Source organism: Entelurus aequoreus, linkage group LG07, assembly GCF_033978785.1.
Source record: "Entelurus aequoreus isolate RoL-2023_Sb linkage group LG07, RoL_Eaeq_v1.1, whole genome shotgun sequence".
In the NCBI taxonomy this organism is placed as follows: domain Eukaryota; kingdom Metazoa; phylum Chordata; class Actinopteri; order Syngnathiformes; family Syngnathidae; genus Entelurus; species Entelurus aequoreus.
In genome coordinates, this window is record NC_084737.1 from 79,500,860 (window position 1) to 79,524,626 (window position 23,767).

General features: G+C 40.7%; 1 protein-coding gene across 3 annotated transcripts in view; it reads right to left on the reverse strand.

Moving 5' to 3' along the window:
* Window positions 1–23,767, reverse strand: part of espn (espin) — a 98,350-nt gene that overhangs the window by 28,076 nt on the left and 46,507 nt on the right. For 2 of the 3 annotated variants that reach the window (XM_062054591.1, XM_062054593.1), the window contains exons 5-8: window positions 21,467–21,598; window positions 16,098–16,362; window positions 15,398–15,672; window positions 4,057–4,218 (exon numbers count right to left, since the gene is read on the reverse strand). In XM_062054591.1, the coding sequence (XP_061910575.1) occupies window positions 4,057–4,218; window positions 15,398–15,672; window positions 16,098–16,362; window positions 21,467–21,598 (834 nt within the window). The remainder of the gene's footprint in view (window positions 1–4,056; window positions 4,219–15,397; window positions 15,673–16,097; window positions 16,363–21,466; window positions 21,599–23,767) is intronic. The other variant, XM_062054592.1, reaches the window with a different exon arrangement.

Below are 23,767 nucleotides of genomic sequence, written 5' to 3' on the forward strand. Positions count from 1 at the left end.
AAGCATCACTTTCAGATGTTTTTGATGACTTACTTAAGTTACTATGTGCTGGAACACCCCTGTACCTGGCAGAGTATAGAGCTGGCCCAGTCACGTGACAGGACACAGCCAATGAGCGTGGTCAACGTGCAACACACACACACACACACACACACACACACACACACACACACACACACACACACACACACACACACACACACACACACACACACACACACACACACAGCCAGCCGACAGCGATGCAGCCAGGCATATCCAGTGTTGTCCAATTGTTGACTTAAAACAGGCATTGTTTTTTTTGTTTTTTAGTAATGTTTACTGAATATTTTTGTTTAAATGATTATCCTAAATTCAAATAATTTCCACACAGGGGAATTTACTGTTAGTTGAAAATTGCTTGAGTATTTAAAACAAGATAAGAAAGAGATACAATTTGGAGATTCTTCATCTTTGCATTACAGTTTTATTTTTTTCCAAGAAAATCTTGAATATATGATTGAATGTGATTTTGGTTTTAATCTGTAACATGATTTCTTACATTTCGAAAACATTAGCCTATTTCATATTTCATTAATTGCTAATTACATCACAAACTTTAAAAAATAACTGCAGCTTCTTGCAATTCGGATTTGACTGTAAATTGGAAAGCCCTTATATTTAATTATTATTATATATAATATATAGTTATTATTATATATAATATTTAATTTATTTTTCATATTTATGTTATTTATTTAAATTTTACTTTTATTATATATTGACCATAATAAATGTGGTATAAATGGTCTGTATTTGTCTTGTGATTTGTCTTAAATAATAACAATAGTAATAATATTTTTGACTGACAAAAAATTGCCAATAAGAAATTATTGGTATCGGTATCGATGAAAATGCAAGAAAAAGTATCGGTATCTTATCGAATCCTAAAAGTGTGGTATCGCCCATCCTTATCGTGTGGTGCCCAAACATTCACAGCCCTACTACCTAGTAAAAATTGGCTGCACCAAAAAAAAAGTGTCTTAATCACCAATCAACTGGTGTTTAAAATCTGTCTTTTTGGTCTGCATTGGCATGTCTGTTTAAACACCTGAAGGAGCATCCAGACTGTTGACCGTGACAGATGTAAGCAGCCATGCTCGATGTCTGTCGTCCTTCTGCTGTATTTAATCAACTCATTCAGACACAATAACGCTCCTAATATGGCCCACTCCACCCCAAGGCTAAACATTTGGGGTGGAAGCCATCTGCTGCTGTAAGTGATAGTCCTTTAACCCCCACGCCCACCGCACCCCTTCACACTACACGCGTCTGACACGCTCACAAAGTGTGCCACAACCCAAGTTAATGGACCGTGACCGAAAAACCGACCCCGCCCCTTTTATTCTTCAGACGCGTGCTCATCATCCAAGCCCCCCCTGGCTCTTGGAGCCCCCCTAGGGAGTTTAGGGGGGAGGGCAGTGTCCAGATGAGTCGTGGCAGCACGTGCCGCTGATTAGCCGGCCCATCTGCTAGGAAGCCTCTGGGACCAGGAGGGGCCCCTCTGGGACCAGGAGGGGCCCCTCTGAGGCTGTAATTGGCTCAATGGGGATTATCCTCCATATCAACACAACACCCCCACTCCTGATTCCCATGAGATTATAAGAATACATCTCCAGAGACATAGATAATCGTGTTTGACGGAGCCCTTGTTCTGTCGCCTGTGGAGGTATGTAGCAACAAATGAACTGAACAATACCAGGGAAAAACATTTTGTCTCACAGGACTTTAACTAACTGTGTCTCTCTCTTTTTTTTTTTTTTTTTAAGGATAATTCCATTTCTCAGAGCTGTCACCATCTTGAACTCAAACTTGTAATAAATAATTGACCCCTATACAATATCCTTGCTTTGTATATTGTACAGGATTGCTTATTGTTTTTATTGGATGGTAGTCTGTTTATTTAAATTCTTATTTTTTATCTTTATTACTTCTTGTGTGATTTATTTTTATTCCATATTTTTTTCCACTACCGCACCTTAAATTGGAGTCCTTAAAGGCCTACTGAAAGCCACTACTACCGACCACGCAGTCTGATGGTTTATATATCAATGATGAAATCTTAACATTGCAACACATGCCAATACGGCCGGGTTAACTTATAAAGTGCAATTTTAAATTTCCCGGGAAATATCCGGCTGAAACGTCTTGGTATGATGACGTATGCGCGTGACATAGTCAGTTAAACGGAAGTATTGGTACCCCGTAGAATCCTATCCAAAAAGCTCTGTTTTCATTTCATAATTCCACAGTATTCTGGACATCTGTGTTGGTGAATCTTTTGCAATTTGTTTAATGAACAATGAAGGCTGCAAAGAAGACAGTTGTAGGTGGGATCGGTGTATTAGCAGCGGACTACAGCAACACAACCGGAGGACTTTGTTGGAGAGCAGACGCGTTCCCTACGTCTCCGGGCTGCCAACCGCATCTGTGATTGGGTGAAGTCCTTCGTCGCACCGTCGATCGCTGGAACGCAGGTGAGCACGGGTGTTGATGAGCAGATGAAGGCTGGCTGGCGTAGGTGGAGAGCTAATGTTTTTAGCATAGCTCTGTGAGGTCCTGTTGCTAAGTTAGCTTCATTGGCGTCGTTAGCACAGCATTGTTAACCTTCGCCAGGCTGGAAAGCATTAACCGTGTATTTACATGTCCACGGTTTAATAGTATTGTTGATTTTCTGTCTATCCTTCCAGTCAGGGTTTATTTATTTTGTTTCTATATGCAGTTAAAGCACGATGCTATCACGTTAGCTCGTAGCTAGAGTGTTTCACCGATGTATTGTCGTGGAGATAAAAGTCACTGTGATTGTCCATTTCACGTTCTCGACTCTCATTTTCAAGAGGATATAGTATCCCAGGTGGTTTAAAATACAAATCCGTGATCCACAATAGAAAAAGGAGAGAGTGTGGAATCCAATGAGCCAGCTTGTACCTAAGTTACGGTCAGAGCGAAAAAAGATATGTCTTGAACTGCACTCTAACGTTCCTCATCCACAAATCTTTCATCCTCACTCAAATTAATGGGGAAATCGTCACTTTCTCGGTCCGAATCGCTCTCACCTCTGGCCGCCATCACTGTAAACAATAGGGAACTTTGCGGAAATGTTCAGCTGACTACGTCACGCTACTTCCGGTAGGGGCAAGGCTTTTTTTGTCAGATACCAAAAGTTGCGATCTTTATCGTGGTTGTTCTATACTAAATCCTTTCAGCAAAAATATGGCAATATCGCAAAATGATCAAGTATGACACATAGAATAGATCTGCTATCCCCGTTTAAATAAAAAAAATTCATTTCAGTAGGCCTTTAATCTCGTTATAAAATATAATATAATGACGATAAAGTCCATTCTATTCTATCATCCCACCAATGTTTTAAATGTTAACAGACTGAGTAATTAATGCATTTGAAAAAATAATACTATGATTTGTTTTTTATATTTTTGTTTCATTAAAATGTCTACCTCTTATTTAAATTTAAAATATTTCCAATACACATATTTGTAGCCATTTATACTTATATCAAAATGTATATTTGTGTGAATTATTTTCCAGAGCAAGATAAATCATCCATGTCATAATATAATCCAAACTACCCTAAATAAACCCAAATAAAAAAAAACAAGTAGACATCACAAACTGTCTCGAATGCACACTAGGTCCAAATTTGAGACTGGTATTGTCCTTTTTATACAATATCTAGTCATGATGACACTGACTTAAGCCCTTAATGGACTGACTGTCCACATGTGTTCCATTGTAGCTTCTTGGCCAGTTTACACAGGAGGCTCACGAGGTGATGGAAATGAGGGGGCAGTTTGCATCATGCAGCAAACAAAAAGCTGAAAAGGACACAGGATTATATAACATGCGGAGTGGCATAATGCATAGGCAAATGCCGCCTACAAACATGGATAACCTAATGCCAACAAACTGTCATGGATAAATGGATAAAGAGATTTCCTGAGGGCCTGAGATACTGAGTGCAAAACGTATATGTATAATGGTGTGACATTGTGTTACCTCGTCCTTCGGTGCCATGTCTTTGCTCCCACGGAGCTCGACGGTGTCACTCCCGAGGGTCTTGTAGTAGTCCCCAGTGCTCGGCTGCTTACTGAAGCTCCTAGACTTCCTGTTCGAGTCCGCCCGTCGCAAATTGTCGTGGTTTTCACCCACCGTTAGCTGCTTCAGAAGAAAAACAAAAAGTGCTCAAATTATTCTAAAGTCTTTTTGTATTTTGATTGAGAGTATTTGAACCATACAGATTAAATATATTGGGAAACCAATATGTTAAGGTTTTTTTTTTTAATATGGAGATTTATGTTGTGAAAAGTTTGGGACAACACAACATGATTAGTGGATTTTCTTTCCAGATTAGCACTCTTCAGCTGACAAAGCAGCTTTATTTGAACAACTGAACAAAGCTCGTATTCAGCTCCAATGCGGCGTTGGCATTTATGTTTTAGGTAATAATTGCAGTGCACACTGTAAGAGTTCGTGTGCAGCTTGGTGTAAGCGAGAAACCTTGAAGTGCGCAGTGCAAAGCCACACTTTTTCACTTTCTTCTCTGGGGCTGAAGTCTTGTCAAAAACTCAATTTAAACATATATCACAGCTGAATTTTAACTAGTTAGTTTGTGTCTACCGATACATTGTAATAATGTTACCCAATGATTGCCTAGTTTGGCTCCTTCATTGACATCAATGGACGCTCAGCTTCAACACTGCACTCTGACGCTACCATAATGAATGAGAAGAAAGTCGCGTAGTGATTCTGATCAAAAGCTGAACGCATTCTAGCACGTTTAGTCAAAGATATGTGAACGCAAAATTACATATTTTACCACTTATTTTATTTTGACATTTTAGAGAAACCTGAGCTGCCCTTGCCGTCTCAGAGCAATCACCACTGGTATGGAGGTGTAGAATTTGGTGTTACGCCCTTGACTAAATAAACACAAACGCTGGTCGACCTTTATTACTGTTAAATGTTCATTTTTTGAAATGTCAGCATGCAACATTTAAAATGTTTTCAGGATTTAAAAAACACATTTGCACATTCTGAATGCTTGTAAAAGTGTAAAAATAAGTTAACTACTTTGAAAACAAATGACTATGCAAATGATGACTTGCTGTCTTTTTGTCCATCTTGTACAAACCCCGTTTCTATATGAGTTGGGAAATTGTGTTAAGATGTAAATATAAACGGAATACAATGATTTGCAAATCCTTTTCAAGCCATATTCAGTTCAATGCACTACAAAGACAACATATTTGATGATCAAACTCATGAACTTTATTTTTTTTTTGGCAAATAATAATTAACTTAGAATTTCATGGCTGCAACATGTGCCAAAGTAGTTGGGAAAGGGCATGTTCACCACTGTGTTACATGGCCTTTCCTTTTAACAACACTCAGTAAACGTTTGGGAACTGAGACGACACATTTTTGAAGCTTCTCAGGTGGAATTCTTTCCCATTCTTGCTTGATGCACAGCTTAAGTTGTTCAACAGTCCGGGGGTCTCCGTTTTGGTATTTTAGGCTTCATAATGCGCCACACATTTTCAATGGGAGACAGGTCTGGACTACAGGCAGGCCAGTCTAGTACCCGCACTCTTTTACTATGAAGCCACGTTGATGTAACACGTGGCTTGGCATTGTCTTGCTGAAATAAGCAGGGGCGTCCATGGTAACGTTGCTTGGATGGCAACATATGTTGCTCCAAAACCTGTATGTACCTTTCAGCATTAATGGCGCCTTCACAGATGTGTAAGTTACCCATGTCTTGGGCACTAATACGCCCCCATACCATCACAGATGCTGGCTTTTCAACTTTGCGCCTAGAACAATCCGGATGATTATTTTCCTCTTTGGCCCGGAGGACACGACGTCCACAGTTTCCAAAAACAATTTGAAATGTGGACTCGTCAGACCACAGAACACTTTTCCCTTATGTATCAGTCCATCTTAAATGAGCTCAGGCCCAGCGAAGCCGACAGCGTTTCTGGGTGTGGTTGATAAACGGTTTTCGCCTCACATAGGAGAGTTTTAACTTGCACTTACAGATGTAGCGACCAACTGTAGTTACTGACAGTGGGTTTCTGAAGTGTTCCTGAGCCCATGTGGTGATATCCTTTACACACTGATGTCGCTTGTTGATGCAGTACAGCCTGAGGGATCGAAGGTCACAGGCTTAGCTGCTTACGTGCAGTGATTTCTCCAGATTCTCTGAACCCTTTGATGATATTACGGAGCGTAGATGGTGAAATCCCTAAATTCCTTGCAATAGCTGGTTGAGAAAGGTTTTTCTTAAACTGTTCAACAATTTGCTCACGCATTTGTTGACAAAGTGGTGACCCTCGCCCCATCCATTTCATGGAGTCTACTTTTATACCCAATCATGGCACCCACCTGTTCCCAATTTGCCTGTTCACCTGTGGGATGTTCCAAATAAGTGTTTGATGAGCATTCCTCAACTTTATCAGTATTTATTGCCACCTTTCCCAACTTCTTTGTCACGTGTTGCTGGCATCAAATTCTAAAGTTAATGATTATTTGCAAAAAAAAAAAAGTTTATCAGTTTGAACATCAAATATGTTGTCTTTGTAGCATATTCAACTGAATATGGGTTGAAAATGATTTGCAAATCATTGTATTTCGTTTATATTTACATCTAACACAATTTCCCAACTCATATGGAAACAGGATTTGTATGATAAGCCACTGAAAGCCAAATAAAAATCAAACTATGTCTTTCTAGTTGCGGTTTGAACTACTACGTTTCTAACAACTTTCAAGGTGTATTTTTCCACAATAGGGATAAGTTGATTGGCAACACTAAATTGGCCCTAGTGTGGGAATGTGAGTGTAAATGTTGTCTATCTGTGTTGGTCCTGCGATAAAGTGGCGACTTGTCCAGGGTGTACACCCGCCTGCCGCCCGAATGCAGCTGAAATAGGCCCCCGCGACCCCAAAAAGGGACAAGCGGTAGAAATGGATGGATGGAGTATTGTTATACAACCTCGTTGGCATTGGACTTCAGAAGTTACACTGTACAGACTATTTATTTCACCACAATATTTTTGTTTACATATAAAATATATAATGTAGGACAGCTGACCCCTGACCTATCTTCTTTTGTGGTGTCACGTTCAGATAGAACTCCTGTGACAAACCTGGTAACTTTTGTTGACTGGATAGGAGTGTAATATGAGCAGTGTACACAGACAGAGGGTTTGATTCGCACCCGCTAGGGAGATGGGACAACAATAGCAAAATGTTTCAGCATTAGCGCAACCCACCACACACACATTATACACATCTTTAACAAAGACCTACACACACACCGTGAGACTTCCCTTTACCATATAGCCCTTATTGTATGTTGTATTGTACTCTAGATCTGTTATAAACGTTAAGCCAGGTTGCTGTTTTGTAACGCATATTTGCTAGTGGTTTTACCCTCCGTTTTGTCCAACAGGTAGTTTTATTCCATAAGTACATGCAACTATTCCTGATAGCAATCAATACAACAGTTGAGGTCTGTTTAAGAACACCATCTAAATATGCCAAACAACATTGCAACATATTTAAAATGGATTTATCTGCTAAAAACAACAACAATTAAACAAAAGTGTCACAAGAGAGCATCACTCCTGCCATTGCGCCCCGTAAAACCTTACCTTGACGTTTAGTGTCTCCTGGAGCTTTCCTGCAGCCTCCACAGAGTCTCGAGCACAAAGCCCAGCAGAGCGCAGAGTACCGGTAGCTGTCACCAGATCTAGAGCGTCACCACTTCTCTACACCTGTCACTCTACCTGCCCTCTCACTTTACCCACAGGGCCTCATCAATAACCTATAGGGCCGGCCTTCCAGTAAGTGATGATGTCACCATTGGCCTACACTCTAACCAGCATCCACCTGCACAGTTATGTAAAACACAACAACCTAATAATAATGTAGACTTCAGTACCTTTTAGTTTGAGAAAACACTCTCATTCAGTGTCTCAAAGTCCATCAATTCTGGAGTACAGATCTAAACACTTGACAGTCAAAGCAGTCATTTGTTTGCTAGATTCACACAAAACAGATGAGTCAATGCAAATGATGTGATTAAAGTACCTTTTCTAGCAGCAGGTGATCCCCTGGATGAGCCCAGTGTTCTGTTTCTATAGAGACCTGGGTAAATATTCTTTGTAACTATGTTTATAGTCCACGCTCAAGTTAGGTGTTTATGATACGCGCAGTCCCAAGGAGAGGCTTATGTTAAATTGTTAATGAGGACTCGGCTCGGTTGGTCTATTGGGTAAAGAAAGGAGAAGGAGCGGCACTAATTAAAATCCTCTCCCCCACATGACTGTATGGTACACAAAAACACACACACGGCTCACCCAGGAGACGGGATACTTTCGCTACCTCTGAACTGACATCAGCTAAGAAGATAAACTAAGAACAACTTAATTTGCATGGAACAATCAGTCCAATCTATCTTGATTCCGTCTCGTCTGAAAGTGTTTTCTGCTGATGACCGTAATTGTGCATCACCATATCAATGATTGCACTTAATTATAACAATTGTAATCCACTGATCCATTTCAGTTGTTGCAACCTTGATTCTATAATTATTCTTGGTTTTTCATAGCCAGATACCAGGCTGTTCATTTATTTATTGAGTGAAAGCGATCCCCTTTGATAACTTTCCTCATTTTACTTTTCCCAAAGCAATAAAATATAACGCAATTATCACAACAGTCAGTAGTGTATTTCGCAGATCCAGTAGTGTTACAACTACTGTCAATGCTGAATTTAAGTTCTGGATTATTGTCTGCTCTTTAGTCACACTTTTGAGTGATCCGTGGCCAGATTAATTACCGGAATTGTGTTCAAACCCATCACAGCGAGCGCAGTGTGTCAACTGCGGGGCTCGACTCAGTAATGAGCATCTTCGTTAGCATTGTTAGCCATGCTAACACAATAACATCATTGTGGCCACTCTTACACAAGGGCTATAGCCCAGCTGATGAGGCACTAGTGGAGATGGCATGGTGACAAATGTATGCCAAACATCAAAAATGTGTTAACCGCTTTAAAGATAGCATATGCTTGTAGCCATTTTAATGCATAATCCCTTACAGGACATAGAATGAGCATAATAATCAAATTAATTATTGATTACTTATTATAAATATAATTCACTTCACTTCACTTCACTATTCAACCATGAGCAATTGAACTGTTGTTTCGCAATTCAGACAAAACACATGTAGAACAAAACCTGTTTTAGTAATTGGTGTCTCAAGAAGCCCAAACCTGAAAGCTGTGGGAAGTTGAGGTACTTCCATGTAAAGTTTCACGATGGCAGCAATACAAAACAAGGCCCTGTCTCTCAATAGTAAAGAATCCTTTAAAAAATCCTGAATCCAGAAGATGATCCGGATCACCCCTCCATTTCTGACATTTCCTAAAAAATGTGATCATAAATAATCCATACATAATTTTTTTTTCTATCGCGGAATTAAATGAACCCTCTTGTTAGAAATACTCCCCTATGTTTCTGCAAAAAAACAAACCCTGTAAATGAAGTTCTACAGGAAATATTTTAGTTCCTCGTAGTAAGGTGAGACATTTGAAAGTTCCTCAGGAACTTTCGAGGGGCGGGGCTGTGCTGTCGACAGATGATTGGTTGAACACAGTTGGGGCGTTCCTAAAACTTTGCATTAGAAATTTTAGCCACTATTATTATTATTGTTTTTTTTATTACAAAGTATTTATTACTTTGACAAAGTAGAGCAGTGGTTCTTAACCTGGGTTCGATGGAACCCTAGGGGTTCAGTGAGTCAGGCTCAGGGGTTCGGCGGAGGTCAAGACACACCCGACTCATCGTGTAAATAAAAACGTCTCCCTATCGGCGTATTACGGATACGGCAACAGCAGAAGTCACACTGATTTGCAGGTGTGTAATTTGTTGTGAGTTTATGCACTGTGTTGGTAGAGAGGGGAGGGGGGTGGGGGGATGGTTTACCCGGGGGGGGGGGGGGGGGGGGGTCCTCTCCATGGTTTCTCATAGTCATTCACATCAACGTCCCACTGGATTGTGAGTTTTTCCTTGCCCTTATGTTGGCTCTGTACCGAGGATGTCGTTGTGGCTTGTGCAGCCCTTTGAGACACTTGTGATTTAGGGCTATATAAATAAACATTGATTGATGCACTGATTGATTGTTCTTTGAACAAGGTGATGTTCATGCACGGTTCATTTTGTGCACCAGTAATAAAACATGGTAACACTTCAGTATGGGGAACATATTCACCATTAATTAGTTGCTTATCAACATGCAAGTTAGTAACATATTGGCTCTTAATTAGTCATTATTAAGTACTTATTAATGCCTTATTCGGCATGGCCTTATTATAACCCTAACCCTCTAACCCTGGCCCTAACCCTCTAACCCAGGGGTGTCAAACTCATTTTAGATGGGGGGCCACATGGAGAGAAATCTACTTCCAAGTGGGCTGGACTGGTAAAATCACGGCATGATAACTTAAAAAAAAAGACAACTTCAGATTGTTCTCTTTGTTTAAAAATAGAACAAGCACATTCTGAAATTGTACAAATCATAATGTTGTTAGGTTTTTTATTACACTTGCATGTTGCGCTTAATAGTATTCTATCTTTATTTGTCGTTATTTATGTTTTCTGAATATATTATGTGATAATGTTCATCAGTCAACTCATTGGTGTTAATTTTCAATCAATAAAGATAAAAATATGATATCAAAATCAAATTACAGGTTGTTATTAATGTAGTTTGATCAATTTCCTCGACTGATGTACTAACATCTAGTGGACACATTTAGAACAGCTGTTCAGGTTAATTTTTATACTTAGCAAACTCATCCCGCGGGCCGGATAAAACCTGTTCGTGGGCCTGATCCGGCCCTCGGGCCGTACGTTTGACACCCCTGCTCTAACCCTAACCCTAACCCTAACCAAATAACTCTAAATTAAGTCTTTGTTACTTAGAATATGTTCCCCATACTAAAGTGTTACCAAAAACATATAACTTTGTCTTGAATTTGAAAAAAAAACATTTAATTTTTCACTAAAGAAGGGTTCGGTGAATGCGCATATGAAACTGGTGGGGTTCGGTACCTCTAACAAGGTTAAGAAGCACTGATGTAGAGGAAGAAGAACGAAAGGAACTTCCGATTTGCAGGAACTTTTGTTTGAACTCGTTTGCAGTTTAATGCTGTTCGTTGATTTTTTCAAAAGTTATTTTAATACGCTATGCTACAAGAAGTGGACAGACTCTCAAACGTATTTACAGAGGTATATTCAGTATTCAGCCGGACTTCGACGCGGTGACGGGAGCTGCTCACTGGGAATCAGATGACGTTGTTTGAGGATGAATTTGAAATAGAGGAAGCAGTGAACGAATGGCGCGAAGGTAAATCACATCAAATATTCACTGTTTACTTTATTAAATGCTGTAAAAGTAGTCACGCAGTTTGTGTAGTTATCAGCCTCAACCCAAGTGACCGTATGTTAAGGCTAACAGGCTAACGCTAAATCGGATGTGTTTGTGTTGTTGGTGTGAGATAAACAATGGCATTTATCATTTGTATATTGTTATTTACAGCTGAAATTGACACAAAAAGAACTCACCTGACCCTCATTAATTCCTCATTTACTGAGGGGATGACTTTCTGACTGATGAACACTGTGGCAAAAGCCTAGCTGACTTTTTGTGTAAAATTTGTTATACCTTGTTTTTAAAGGCCTACTGAAAGCCACTACTACCGACCACGCAGTCTGATAGTTTATATATCAATGATGAAATCTTAACATTGCAACACATGCCAATACGGCCGGGTTAACTTATAAAGTGACATTTTAAAATTCCCGGGAAATATCCGGCTGAAACATCGCGGTATGATGACGTATGCGCGTGACGAAGTCCGAGTAACGGAAGTTATGGTACCCCGTAGAATCCTATACAAAAAGCTCTGTTTTCATTTCATAATTCCACAGTATTCTGGACATCTTTTGCAATTTGTTTAATGAACAATGAAGGCTGCAAAGAAGACAGTTGTAGGTGGGATCGGTGTATTAGCAGCGGACTACAGCAACACAACCAGGAGGACTTTGTTGGAGCGCTAGCCACGCTAGCCGCCGACTTCACCTTGACTTCCTACGTCTCCGGGCCGCCAAACGCATCGGGTGAAGTCCTTCGTCCTTCTGCCGATCGCTGGAACGCAGGTGAGCACGGGTGTTGATGAGCAAATGAGGGCTGGCTGGCGTAGGTGGAGAGCTAATGTTTTTAGCATAGCTCTGTGCAGTCTGGTTGCTAAGTTAGCTTCAATGGCGTCGTTAGCACAGCATTGTTAACCTTCGCCAGCCTGGAAAGCATTAACCGTGTATTTACATGTCCACGGTTTAATAGTATTGTTGATTTTCTATCTATACTTCCCGTCAGGGGTTTATTTCTTTTGTTTCTTTATGCAGTTAAAGCAAGATGCTATCACGTTAGCTCGTAGCTAAAGCATTTCGCCGATGTATTGTCGTGGAGATAAAAGGCACTGAATGTCCATTTCGCGTTCTCGACTCTCATTTTCAAGAGGATATAGTATCCAAGGTGGTTTAAAATACAAATCCGTGATCTACATTAGAAAAAGGAGAGAGTGTGGAATCCAATGAGCCAGCTTGTACCTAAGTTACGGTCAGAGCGAAAAAAGATACGTCCATCGCTGCCTCTCAAGTCATTCACTGTAATGTTCCTCATCTACGAATCTTTCATCCTCGCTCAAATTAATGGGGTAATCATCACTTTCTCGGTCCGAATCTCTCTCGCTCCATTGTAAACAACGGGGAATTGTGAGGAATACTAGCTCCTGTGACGTCACGCTACTTCCGCTACAGGCAAGGCTTTTTTTTATCAGCGAGCAAAAGTTGCGAACTTTATCGTCGATTTTCTCTACTAAATCCCTTCAGCAAAAATATGGCAATATCGCGAAATGATCAAGTATGACACATAGAATGGATCTGCTATTCCCGTTTAAATAAAAAAAAATCATTTCAGTAGGCCTTTAAATCATATTGTTTTGTATCTTATTGCTTTGCGTTTGATTTACTCACACTTTAGTAAAATAAATATGCCCTATTATTCTCTATTTACATATTAGCAATGTAGAAATATACTGTACCACTCATCCATACCATCAGCCTGATTTGTATAAACTACCCTAAACAGTGAAGAAAAGTCATAAACGACACATGTCTATAGGAACTGATAGTTCCAGTAACTTAAAGTTCCTGAACTCTTGGTAGAAAGGGTCTTTTGTCTCTGTGGGTAGAGGTGGGGAACGCTGGCATACACACACAGAGAACTTAATTAATTAAAGTACCAATGATGGTCACACGTGGTGAAATTTGTCCTCTGCATTTGACCCATTCTCCTTGTTCACCCCCTGGGAGGTGAGCGGAGCAGTGGGCAGCAGCGGTGGCCGCGCCCGCGAATCATTTTTGGTGATTTAACCCCCAATTCCAACCCTTGATGCTGAGTGCCAAGCAGGAAGGTAATGGGTCCCATTTTTATAGTCTTTGGTATGACTCGGCCGGGGTTTGAACTCACAACCTACCAATCTCAGGGCGGACACTCTAACCACAAGGCCACTGAGTAGGTGGCCTTCACTTGTTCCTTATCCCACTTCTGACATTTCCTGAAAGTTTCATCAAAAACCGCCCGTAACTTTCGGGCTACATTGCTAGCTATCAATCAATGTGATGGTGAGTCACCAGGTCCTCTCTCAGGTCCACCATTAGTGACTTCTATCAGTCCATAATCATCCAATGTGTAGTTCCTATAGAATAATAATGACATTTAAATAATGAAAGCCACTACTACCGACCACGCAGTCTGATTGTTTATGTATCAATGATGAAATATTAACATTGCAACACATGCCAATACGGCCGGGTTAACTTATAAAGTGACATTTTTAAATTTCCCGGGAAACTTCCGGCTGAAAACGTCTGGATATGATGACGTTTGCGCGTGACGTCAAGGGTTGAAGGAGACATTTTGGAATAGCACGGTTGCCAGCTTAAGTCGTCTGTTTTCACCACATAATTCCACAGTATTCTGGACATCTGTGTTGGTGAATCTTTTGCAATTTGTTCAATGAACAATGGAGACTGCAAAGAAGAAAGCTGTAGGTGGGATCGGTGTATTAGCGGCTGGCTGCAGCAACACAACCAGGAAGACTTTGAGTTGGATAGCAGACGCGCTACCGTGAGTACAGCTTTGGCTTCCAAACATTTGATCGCTTGCCCGTACGTGCGTGGCGCTATGTGCATGTCACGTATGTAACTTTGGGGAAATATATGTTTCTTGCCGACTGATGGCGGCCGGGGTGTCGTCGAAAGCTACAACGCCGTCCGCCGCCACGCCGCTGTCCTCACCTTGACTTCCTCCGTGGTGACTTCATCGTGGTGAAGTCCTTCTTCGCGCCGTCGATCGCTGGAACGCAGGTGAGCGCGGGTCGTGATGAGCAGATGAGAGCTGGCGTAGGTGGAGAGCTAATGTTTTTAGCATAGCTCTGTCGAGGTCCCGTAGCTAAGTTAGCTTCAATGGCGTCGTTAGCAACAGCATTGCTAGGCTTCGCCAGGCGGTACAGCATTAACCGTGTGGTTACAGGTCCAGGGTTTAATAGTAATAGTAGTATTGTTGATCTTCGGTCTATCCTTCCAGTCAGGGGCTTATTTCTTCTGTTTATATATGCAGTTAAGCACAATGCTATCACGCTAGCTCCGTAGCTAAAGTGCTTCGCCGATGTATTGTCATGGAGATAAAAGTCACTGTGAATGTCCATTTGGCGTTCTCGACTCTCATTTTCAAGAGGATATAGTATCCGAGGTGGTTCGTGATCCACAATAGAAAAAGGAGAGAGTGTGGAATCCAATGAGCCCTTGTACCTAAGTTACGGTCAGAGCGAAAAAAGATACGTCCTGCACTGCACTCTAATCCTTCACTCTCACGTTCCTCGTCCACGAATCTTTCATCCTGGCTCAAATTAATGGGGTAATTGTCGCTTTCTCGGTCCGAATCGCTCTCGCTGCTGGTGTAAACAATGTGCAAATGTGAGGAGCCTTTCAACCTGCGACGTCACGCTACTTCCGGTACAGGCAAGGCTTTTTTATCAGCGACCAAAACTTTATCTTTGATGTTCTCTACTAAATCCTTTCAGCAAAAATATGGCAATATCGCAAAATGATCAAGTATGACACATATAATGGACCTGCTATCCCCGTTTGAATAAGAACATTTCATTTCAGTAGGCCTTTAAGTCCATATGGTGTGGTCCTTACCTCCTTTTTGCCGTTGCCGTCCACGTGGCGCAAGTTGCTCTTCACCTTCAGAAACTCAGCCGACGACGGTTCCTGGGGGGGCTTCGGTGCTGGATAGCCCGGAGGCGGAGGAGGAAGCGGGGGGGAATGCGGTGGAGGCGGGGGTGGATATGTGGGTGGAGGCGGTAGCTCTGGATCAGAATCAGAGTGACCTTTCTTGGGCCTGTCGGGATCCAAGTCTGGGTTTAGCATGTCCATGTATGCCTGCATATCAGAAATGGCTGTCTGTGATGCGCCTAAAACAAAGAGAACCACCAATTTAGCTATATATTTACAAGCCAAGCACATAGAGCTCTATTTTAATTTATATGCTTCTATGCTAGCAGAACACTATTGAGTGAAACAAACAGAACACTGCCTCTCAAGTCTTACCTGATGAAACAATCTGCTGTTTGGCCACTAGAGAGCAGCACCAGTATTGCTACTACTGCTAGTATAGTACCACACACTTCTTCAAGTTGATGCCTTCATAAAAGTACATACGCATATGCTTCATCTCAGTCTTAATTTTCTGATTAAAATGTTGCTAATTTAACTACTAGACTATCAGCACTAAGTGGTGCATACTTTTAAATGATTTCAAATTCATCTTAGACAAGCCTTGAAGAAGTTGGAGATGTAAGGCAGGTAGATTATAATTAGTTTTAGTATAAAAAGAGACCTGTGTTTGCCACTGTGTTCAGCTGTGGGCCCCGGGACAATGTTAAGCTGCTCCTCTTCTCCCCGGTGCTGGACTGGCTGGAGTTGGCTGAGTCGTAGTTGGACAAGGAGCTGGATGGGGAACTAATATCAAAGTGTGCTGCTTGGCTGACGGGGGGCATTGTGGTGTTTGGGGAAGAGAGGCCAGAATCTGGCTGCTTGTTCTCTGGTTGCTTGTACTCAAGGTCTTGTGAGGGGTCCCGAGACAAAACACGATGCTCCACACTCTGTTAAAAGATGCAGATTATTTATGCAAATGTTATTTTCTGAAATGACATCAGCAACATAAGTTATTTAATATGAAGTTGGTCCAGAAATATTTGTACCACAAGTTCTTGCATTAACAAAGTGAGCCAATTATTCAAGAACCCCAAAAATTAACATATTCATTTGCCTGCCAATTTTTTATAACGGGATCAATGATGATTTCAATCTACATTTAACACTTCCTATGTTTTGGATATGCTTTAGTGTAAATTTTGGATAACTTTTGCTCCAGAGTCACATTTATAAACTACGTGCATGTGTGTGTCTGCAAGATGTTTGTGGAGGCATTCCCAGATTGCAAATGAAACCACGTCTAAAAGTATCATCATTTATGTTTTAAAAATGTACAATGTTAAAAATATATCTAGGAGATGAACGTCACCGCTATTTTTCTCCAGAGACATTCAAAATAAACTTTATAAGCATTATTTAGATTTGCGAAGTCACAACATTTGGTACACCTGAACGATACAGAGCTGTATAAAAAAAAGTGTTATTTTTGTTCAGGTCACTGCATGTCGGTTTTTTGTGCGCATTCCAAGAATAGATGAAAATTCAACTTTATACCACCTTTGCTTGTGTTTCCTCAAACTCAGCTGGCTAATACTTTTACTTAATGTCCAAATAAGTATGTCCATCTCGCTGTGATGTCACAACGTAGCCCAACTGCAAAACATTGCTTGTAAGCTCACACCCAAATGCATGAATGTTATGATTTGCTGCTTTAGCATTGTTTAGCACAAATATCCAACATTGTAACAATATTTAAAGGTCAGAAAAGACAAAAATCTTACCTATTATGCAAAACCAATTTTCTTAACTATTGGTACCTGTTTTTGTTTACCATATTTTTCCGACAATATGACGCACAGGGTTGTAAGGCGCACTTTTAATGAGCGGGTCTATTCAGGTCTATTTTCATACAAAAGGCGCACCGTACTATAAGGCGCATTAAAGGGGTCATATGATGATTTTTTTCTAAATATGAAACACTTCCTTTACTGGAACTCCCTAATAACTACAATTTTGTGGGTGAATTATGTAAACCCACTGTACCAATAGTTTTTAGTGCTTCCATAGCGAGTCTACTGACAGATATAAGTTCGAACTTTACGCCACTTTTTATTAAAAATGGTAACAGCGGAGGGTAAATGCCCCCATAACAAGACAAAAAGAAGAAGCTTATCGTTTACGGCGTCTTCACAGACTACAATGGCGGACACGTACAAATGTTCATGACTTATCCAGATTCCAAACACACATCAGCAAGTAAGTACCAGAAGGTAAGAAAAGTGGGTTTTGCATAATATTAACAAAACGCAGATTATGTCTGCTAATGGGTGACATTTTGCGGTCCTTATAGACACACCATAATACACCACACCATACCATAGGTTAAAGCACAGTCGTCTGACTACGGTAGCCGTAATGCTCTGACAATCCATCAAGCGTTGCAGCTTCGTAGCTTACCAAAGTTGTACGAAAACATTTTGACCGCGTTTAATGTTCTATTGTCTCAATGGAACATTTAAAATTTTGGTGTCGTTTACTGTCGTCATCTTGCAGTCTACACGTATCTTTTATGTGTGACTGCCATCTACTGGTCACATTTATCATTACATTAGGTGCACTGGGTTATAAGGCGAACTGTCGATTTTTGAGAAAATGAATGATTTTAAGTGCACCTCATAGTTGGAAAAATATGGTATTTGGGATGTGCCCAGAAATGTTGAAATCAAACCTTGGCATGGCGGAAATATTTATAAAACAATCTTGCCTTCCTTCATATCGCCTCCGAACAATTTGTTTGGAATTTGCCTAATGTGTGACGTTATTTCCATTGGGGATGTCAGCAGATATCTCCATATATGGTAAAGTTTTGCCCGAAAAGCTTTGCACGTGTCCGACGTTGTAGTCAATACGTTTTTTTTCTTTTCTCTGTCCTCTTGTTGTGGCTCTGAATGGCTCATACATGCACATACACTGCTGCTATTTTTTAATACAAAGTAACGTATAGTTCGAACTTATATCTGTCAGTAGATTCGGTATGGAAGCGCTAAAAACTACAACACGGCTGACGGAGAAGACGCAGTCGAAGTGGAGGCATGTAAATGAGACCGCCCACAAAACTGCGCATCCTGAAGAGACGGTCAGTAAGCAGCTTGAAAATGGTCTGTAAAACATAATCCATGCAAAATTTTGACAAAAGTACCATAATTACATGTTATGTAGACCAGTGGTCCCCAACCTTTTTGTAACTTGAAAATTTGTCCCACGGACCAGGGGGGGATTTTTTTTTAAAATTTGTTTTAATTTTTTCATAAAGAAATACAATCATGTGTGCTTACTGACTGTATCACTGCAAACGGTATTGATCTATATTGATATATAATGTATATATTATGTTTTTTATGTTGATTTAATTAAAAAAAAAGTTTTTAATTTAATTTAATTTTTTTAAATTTCTTGCGCAGCCCGGTACCAGTGGTTGGGGACCACTGATGTAGACCACAAGGAAGTGTTTTAAATGTAGAAAAACATTTGGAATATGACCCCTTTAAGTAGTAAATGTTGTGTTTTTTGTGAACCTCTAAAATTAACGCTAAAAGTTACATTGCCATCACATTTTGATTGTTTTATTTCAAATATTTTGTACTAGTGTTTACTGTAGAAGCAAACTCATAAAAGATAGCCTAATACTGGAGAAATTTTTTGTTCAACATTTCTTACCTATAATGTATACTATACAAGTTTTCCCTTCTTCATTTACATTTTATTTGAGTGTATAGATTATTACAAAATAGATTACACAAAAATTGTTGTATTTGAATAATAATATATGACCAGTTACTGCACCATTCCCACCACTAACTGTACCCATATGCTTTAATCATACAGGTGTGTTCAAGTGACCTACTTTAAAAAAAAAAATCCCATACTCAGACTGTGAATTTAATTACTCCACACTAATGAAACCTCTCACAGTTGTTCAAAAAGACTCTTGGGAACTCTCTGCTTTTCCCACATCACACAATCACTTGGCTGAATGTCCCTTGATGGCCCTCGGCACATGAGTGTGAATATGTTTCCCGCAAACCTAATTGCAGAGGAGTTGTTATTATACTGGCCACTTGGGGGTTTCAGTGGGTTTAACGTATCAAAGTCAGCATGTCAAGCATTAATTGCTCTGGTTATTAGCTGTGACATTGTGGACATGTTGGCTTAGTGACTACTACTTTGGTAGTGCATTGTGCAGAGTCATGTGTTTTCTAATGCTACATTTTGACCCTGGTGGATACATTTATTTACTTGTCATTTCTGAAAATGTTACGTCATGGCACTTGTTAGTGCTAAAGAAATGATAACTTATTTTTTTCAAGTTCAGATGGAATTGACTTTGTCGATTATTTGTGAATGTGTCGCGACTGAATGTTCCCTGTTTGGAAATAGGGAAAACAAATTGTGTATGTTGCCTTGTTGCGACTTGTACACATAGAACACATAGACAGGTTTGAGGGGTAGAATGCCAGGCATTGTTAGTGGGAATTCACTGTGGAATATGACATGTAGTCCAGGATCTACGATAGATACACTGTTGCATTACCATACAATCCTTGCTGTATCATGCTAAGCACCCATTAAAGGCCTACTGAAAGCCACTACTAGCGACCACGCAGTCTGATAGTTTATATATCAATGATGAAATCTTAACATTGCAACACATGCCAATACGGCCGGGTTAACTTATAAAGTGCAATTTTAAATTTCCTGGCAAACTTCCGGCTAAAAACGTTTCAATATGATGACGTTTGCGCGTGACGTCAACTGTTGAAGCGGAAATATTCGGAGCCCATTGAATACAATACAAAAAGCTCTGTTTTCATCTCAAAATTCCAAAGTATTTTGGACATCTGTGTTGGTGAATCTTTTGCAATTTGTTTAATGAACAATGTAGACTGCAAAGAAGAAAGTTGTAGGTGGGATCGGTGTATTAGCGGCGGACTACAGCGACACAACCAGGAGGACTTTGAGGTGGATAGCAGACGCACTAGCCAAACGACTTCACCTTGACTTCCTGCGTCTCCGGGCCGCCGACCGCATCGGTGATCGGGTGAAGTCCTTCGTCGTACCGTCGATCGCTGGAACGCAGGTGAGCACGGTCGTGATGAGCAGATGAGAGCTGGCGTAGGTGCAGAGCTAATGTTTTTAGCATAGCTCTGTCGAGGTTCTGTAGCTAAGTTAGCTTCAATGGCGTCGTTAGCAACAGCATTGCTAAGCTTCTCCAAGCTGGAAAGCATTAACCGTGTTGTTACATGTCCAGAGTTTGGTAGTATTGTTGATCTTCTGTCTATCCTTCCAGTCAGGGGCGTATTTGTTTTGTTTCTATATGCAGTTAAGCCCGACGCTATCACGTTAGCTCAGTAGCTAAAGTGCTTCACCGATGTATTGTCGTGGAGATAAAAGTCACTGTGAATGTCCATTTTGCGTTCTCGACTCTCATTTTCAAGAGGATATAGTATCCGAGGTGGTTTAAAATACAAATCCGTGATCCACAATAGAAAAAGGAGAGAGTGTGGAATCCAATGAACCCTTGTACCTAAGTTACGGTCAGAGCGAAAAAAGATATGTCCTGCACTGCACGCTAGTCCTTCACTTTTACGTTCCTCATCCACGAATCTTTCATCCTCGCTCAAATTAATGGGGTAATCGTCGCTTTCTCGGTCCGAATCTCTCTCGCTGCATTGAAAACAAGAGGAAAATGTGAGCAGCCCTTCCTCCGGGGACGTCACGCTACTTCCGGTAGGGGCAAGGCTTTTTTTTTTATCAGAGACCAAAAGTTGCAAACTTTATCGTCGTTGTTCTATACTAAATCCTTTCAGCAAAAATATGGCAATATCGCGAAATGATCAAGTATGACACATAGAATAGATCTGCTATCCCCGTTTGAATAAAAAAAAATCATTTCAGTAGGCCTTTAAATGCATTTTATGTTATCAAAATATTATGTAAAGGACATGCTGTTTAAGGCAGTAAGGGAAATCACAAGTATATAGTGTTTCTCACCATATTCTCAACAGTGCGCAAATACTTGGCACATTGAAAGTGTCCGTTGTATTCAGCCAGGTCAGCCCCTGTGAAACCATCCTGATCGCTGATGGCCAGATCCACCCCATTGACCACCAGAATCTGACAGCACTAAGAAGGGATATAAGCCATGTGTTAGTTCAGTGCACATGTACAGCCTTTTTTCCGTGAGCAGCTATATGATTGACAGGTGGCTTCGAACATAAATCCATCAATGAAAAGAACGAAGAACATAAAGCTGAAAACATTACCGTCCTACAGTATTATTCGATAAATGGAAACTAGACTTTATTTGGAATTGTTCCCATCATTCACAATACTTATGTGAGACAAGAACACAGACCTTTGTCTTTTCTGTGCGTTCTAAATAGTGGAAAAGCTGCCAGCAAGAGGTGGCTGCCAATGCAGGTCATGAGAATTGACCTATTTCACCTATGAAGCCCTCTAAAAACATCCTAAAAACAACTTTTTATATACATGTAAGTATGTATGTGATGCAGACACAACATGATTGGTAGCAATTACAGTATTTTTCAGCGATACTAAAACTTATTTTCTGGGTGCATTGATTTCACAGAGCACATAGCAACGAACGCTACTTCCGACGTTCGGTGCCCACTAATTGTGGCAGAATTCGTGAGAGCGACTACTTTGGGAGAAATGAGGATCAGGGGCCGTACTTATCAAGCTTCTTAGAGTGCCATTTTACACTTAAGTCCTGAGAATTTGCAAAATTTAGTCCTACTCTCAAACTTAAGAATAAAAGCTTTTTATCAACGTTCTTAAGTCTAAGAATCACTCCTACTCTCCACGATATTTAAGAGACCTTCAGAGGTGTCTTAAGTGGTTAGGAGTTGCCAGCAGGGGATGGCACTGAGGCGAGAGAGACGTGCGCGAACGTTCAGGGAACGGAACAATGTTTTTTTTTTTTTGATGACGAGCAGCTGATCAAACGGTATCGTTTAGACAGAGCGGATATTATTTTTGTCACGGATTTAATACTTTTCGATTCCTTGTTGATTTCTGCATGTGTCTGCAGTGGGCTAGTATATATAGAGCCACCCACACCAGTTTCAAATTAGTTGCCTAATTAATGAATTGGAAAGAAAATGTTATGACAGTAGCGTATGTGTGTGGCCGTGAGGTGAGTGACGTCAGTGAGTGTGTGGGCGAGAGAAGAGAGGGAGCGGTAGCGTGAGTGCCGGCGGGGACTAGTTTGTTTTGTATTATTTTGTAGTTTATTGTCAAAATATACACTCCCATTGTCCACTTAAATATTTCCAAGATATTTCTTTATTCTTAGACAAGGGATTCCCTTCCGTGATTGGTCATTTCTATGGACACAGAAATGACGTCACCTAAAATTCCGTTTACGGCACATAGTAATGTCGTAATTCAGCTCTGAGTGTGACACTTAAGATTCAGTCCTACACTTCGCTGAAAGTGTGAGTAAGACGCTTGATAACTAACTTTTAAGTGCAGCTTTCAGCGAACAATTTATTTACTCTTAAGTCAACTCTTAGCAGACTTCTTAGGAGTAATTCTAAGAAGCTTGATAAGTACGGCCCCAGAACCTTATCCTTTTAAGCCTGAATGTAAGGAGAATTTTCTAAATTGTGCGGGAAAGAAAAGAGGGATGAATGTTGGACCACAGGACCCCAGCAGGGGATAGAAATTCTGTCGAGGGATACAAAATATAAGGCTGAAACGACGCGTCGACGTAGTCGACGTCATCGGTTACGTAAATACGTCGACGCCGTTTTTGTGCGTCGACGCGTCGCATATTTACGTCACACTACCGTCATGGCGGACCGCAAAGCAGACGATCAAAGCAGACGATGCGAGCGGTGCGAGCGAGGGGGGAAAAGCATGCCAAAAGTGGTCAAAAGTGTGGGAGTATTTCAATAAACGGCCTAATAATGTTGTTGTATGCACACTGTGTCGAGCGGAAATGGCCTATCATAGCAGCACAACGGCTATGAACGAACATTTGAAAAGAAAACCATCAACTAGTCAATCGTCCGCGCGAGCATACGTTGTCATCATTACACAAAAACATGAATGTGTCATTTGTATCTGCTAGGGGTGTAACGGTACGTGTTTTGTATTGAACCGTTTCGGTACGGGGCTTTCGGTTCGGCACGGGGGTGTACCGAACGAGTTTCTAAGCTAAAGTCTTAACAAGCTGCTTCGCTCTTCTGCCTCTGTCTCAGCACGCAGCATTGTCCCACCCACACAACCATCTGATTGGTACACACAAAGCATTATCAGCCAATCAGC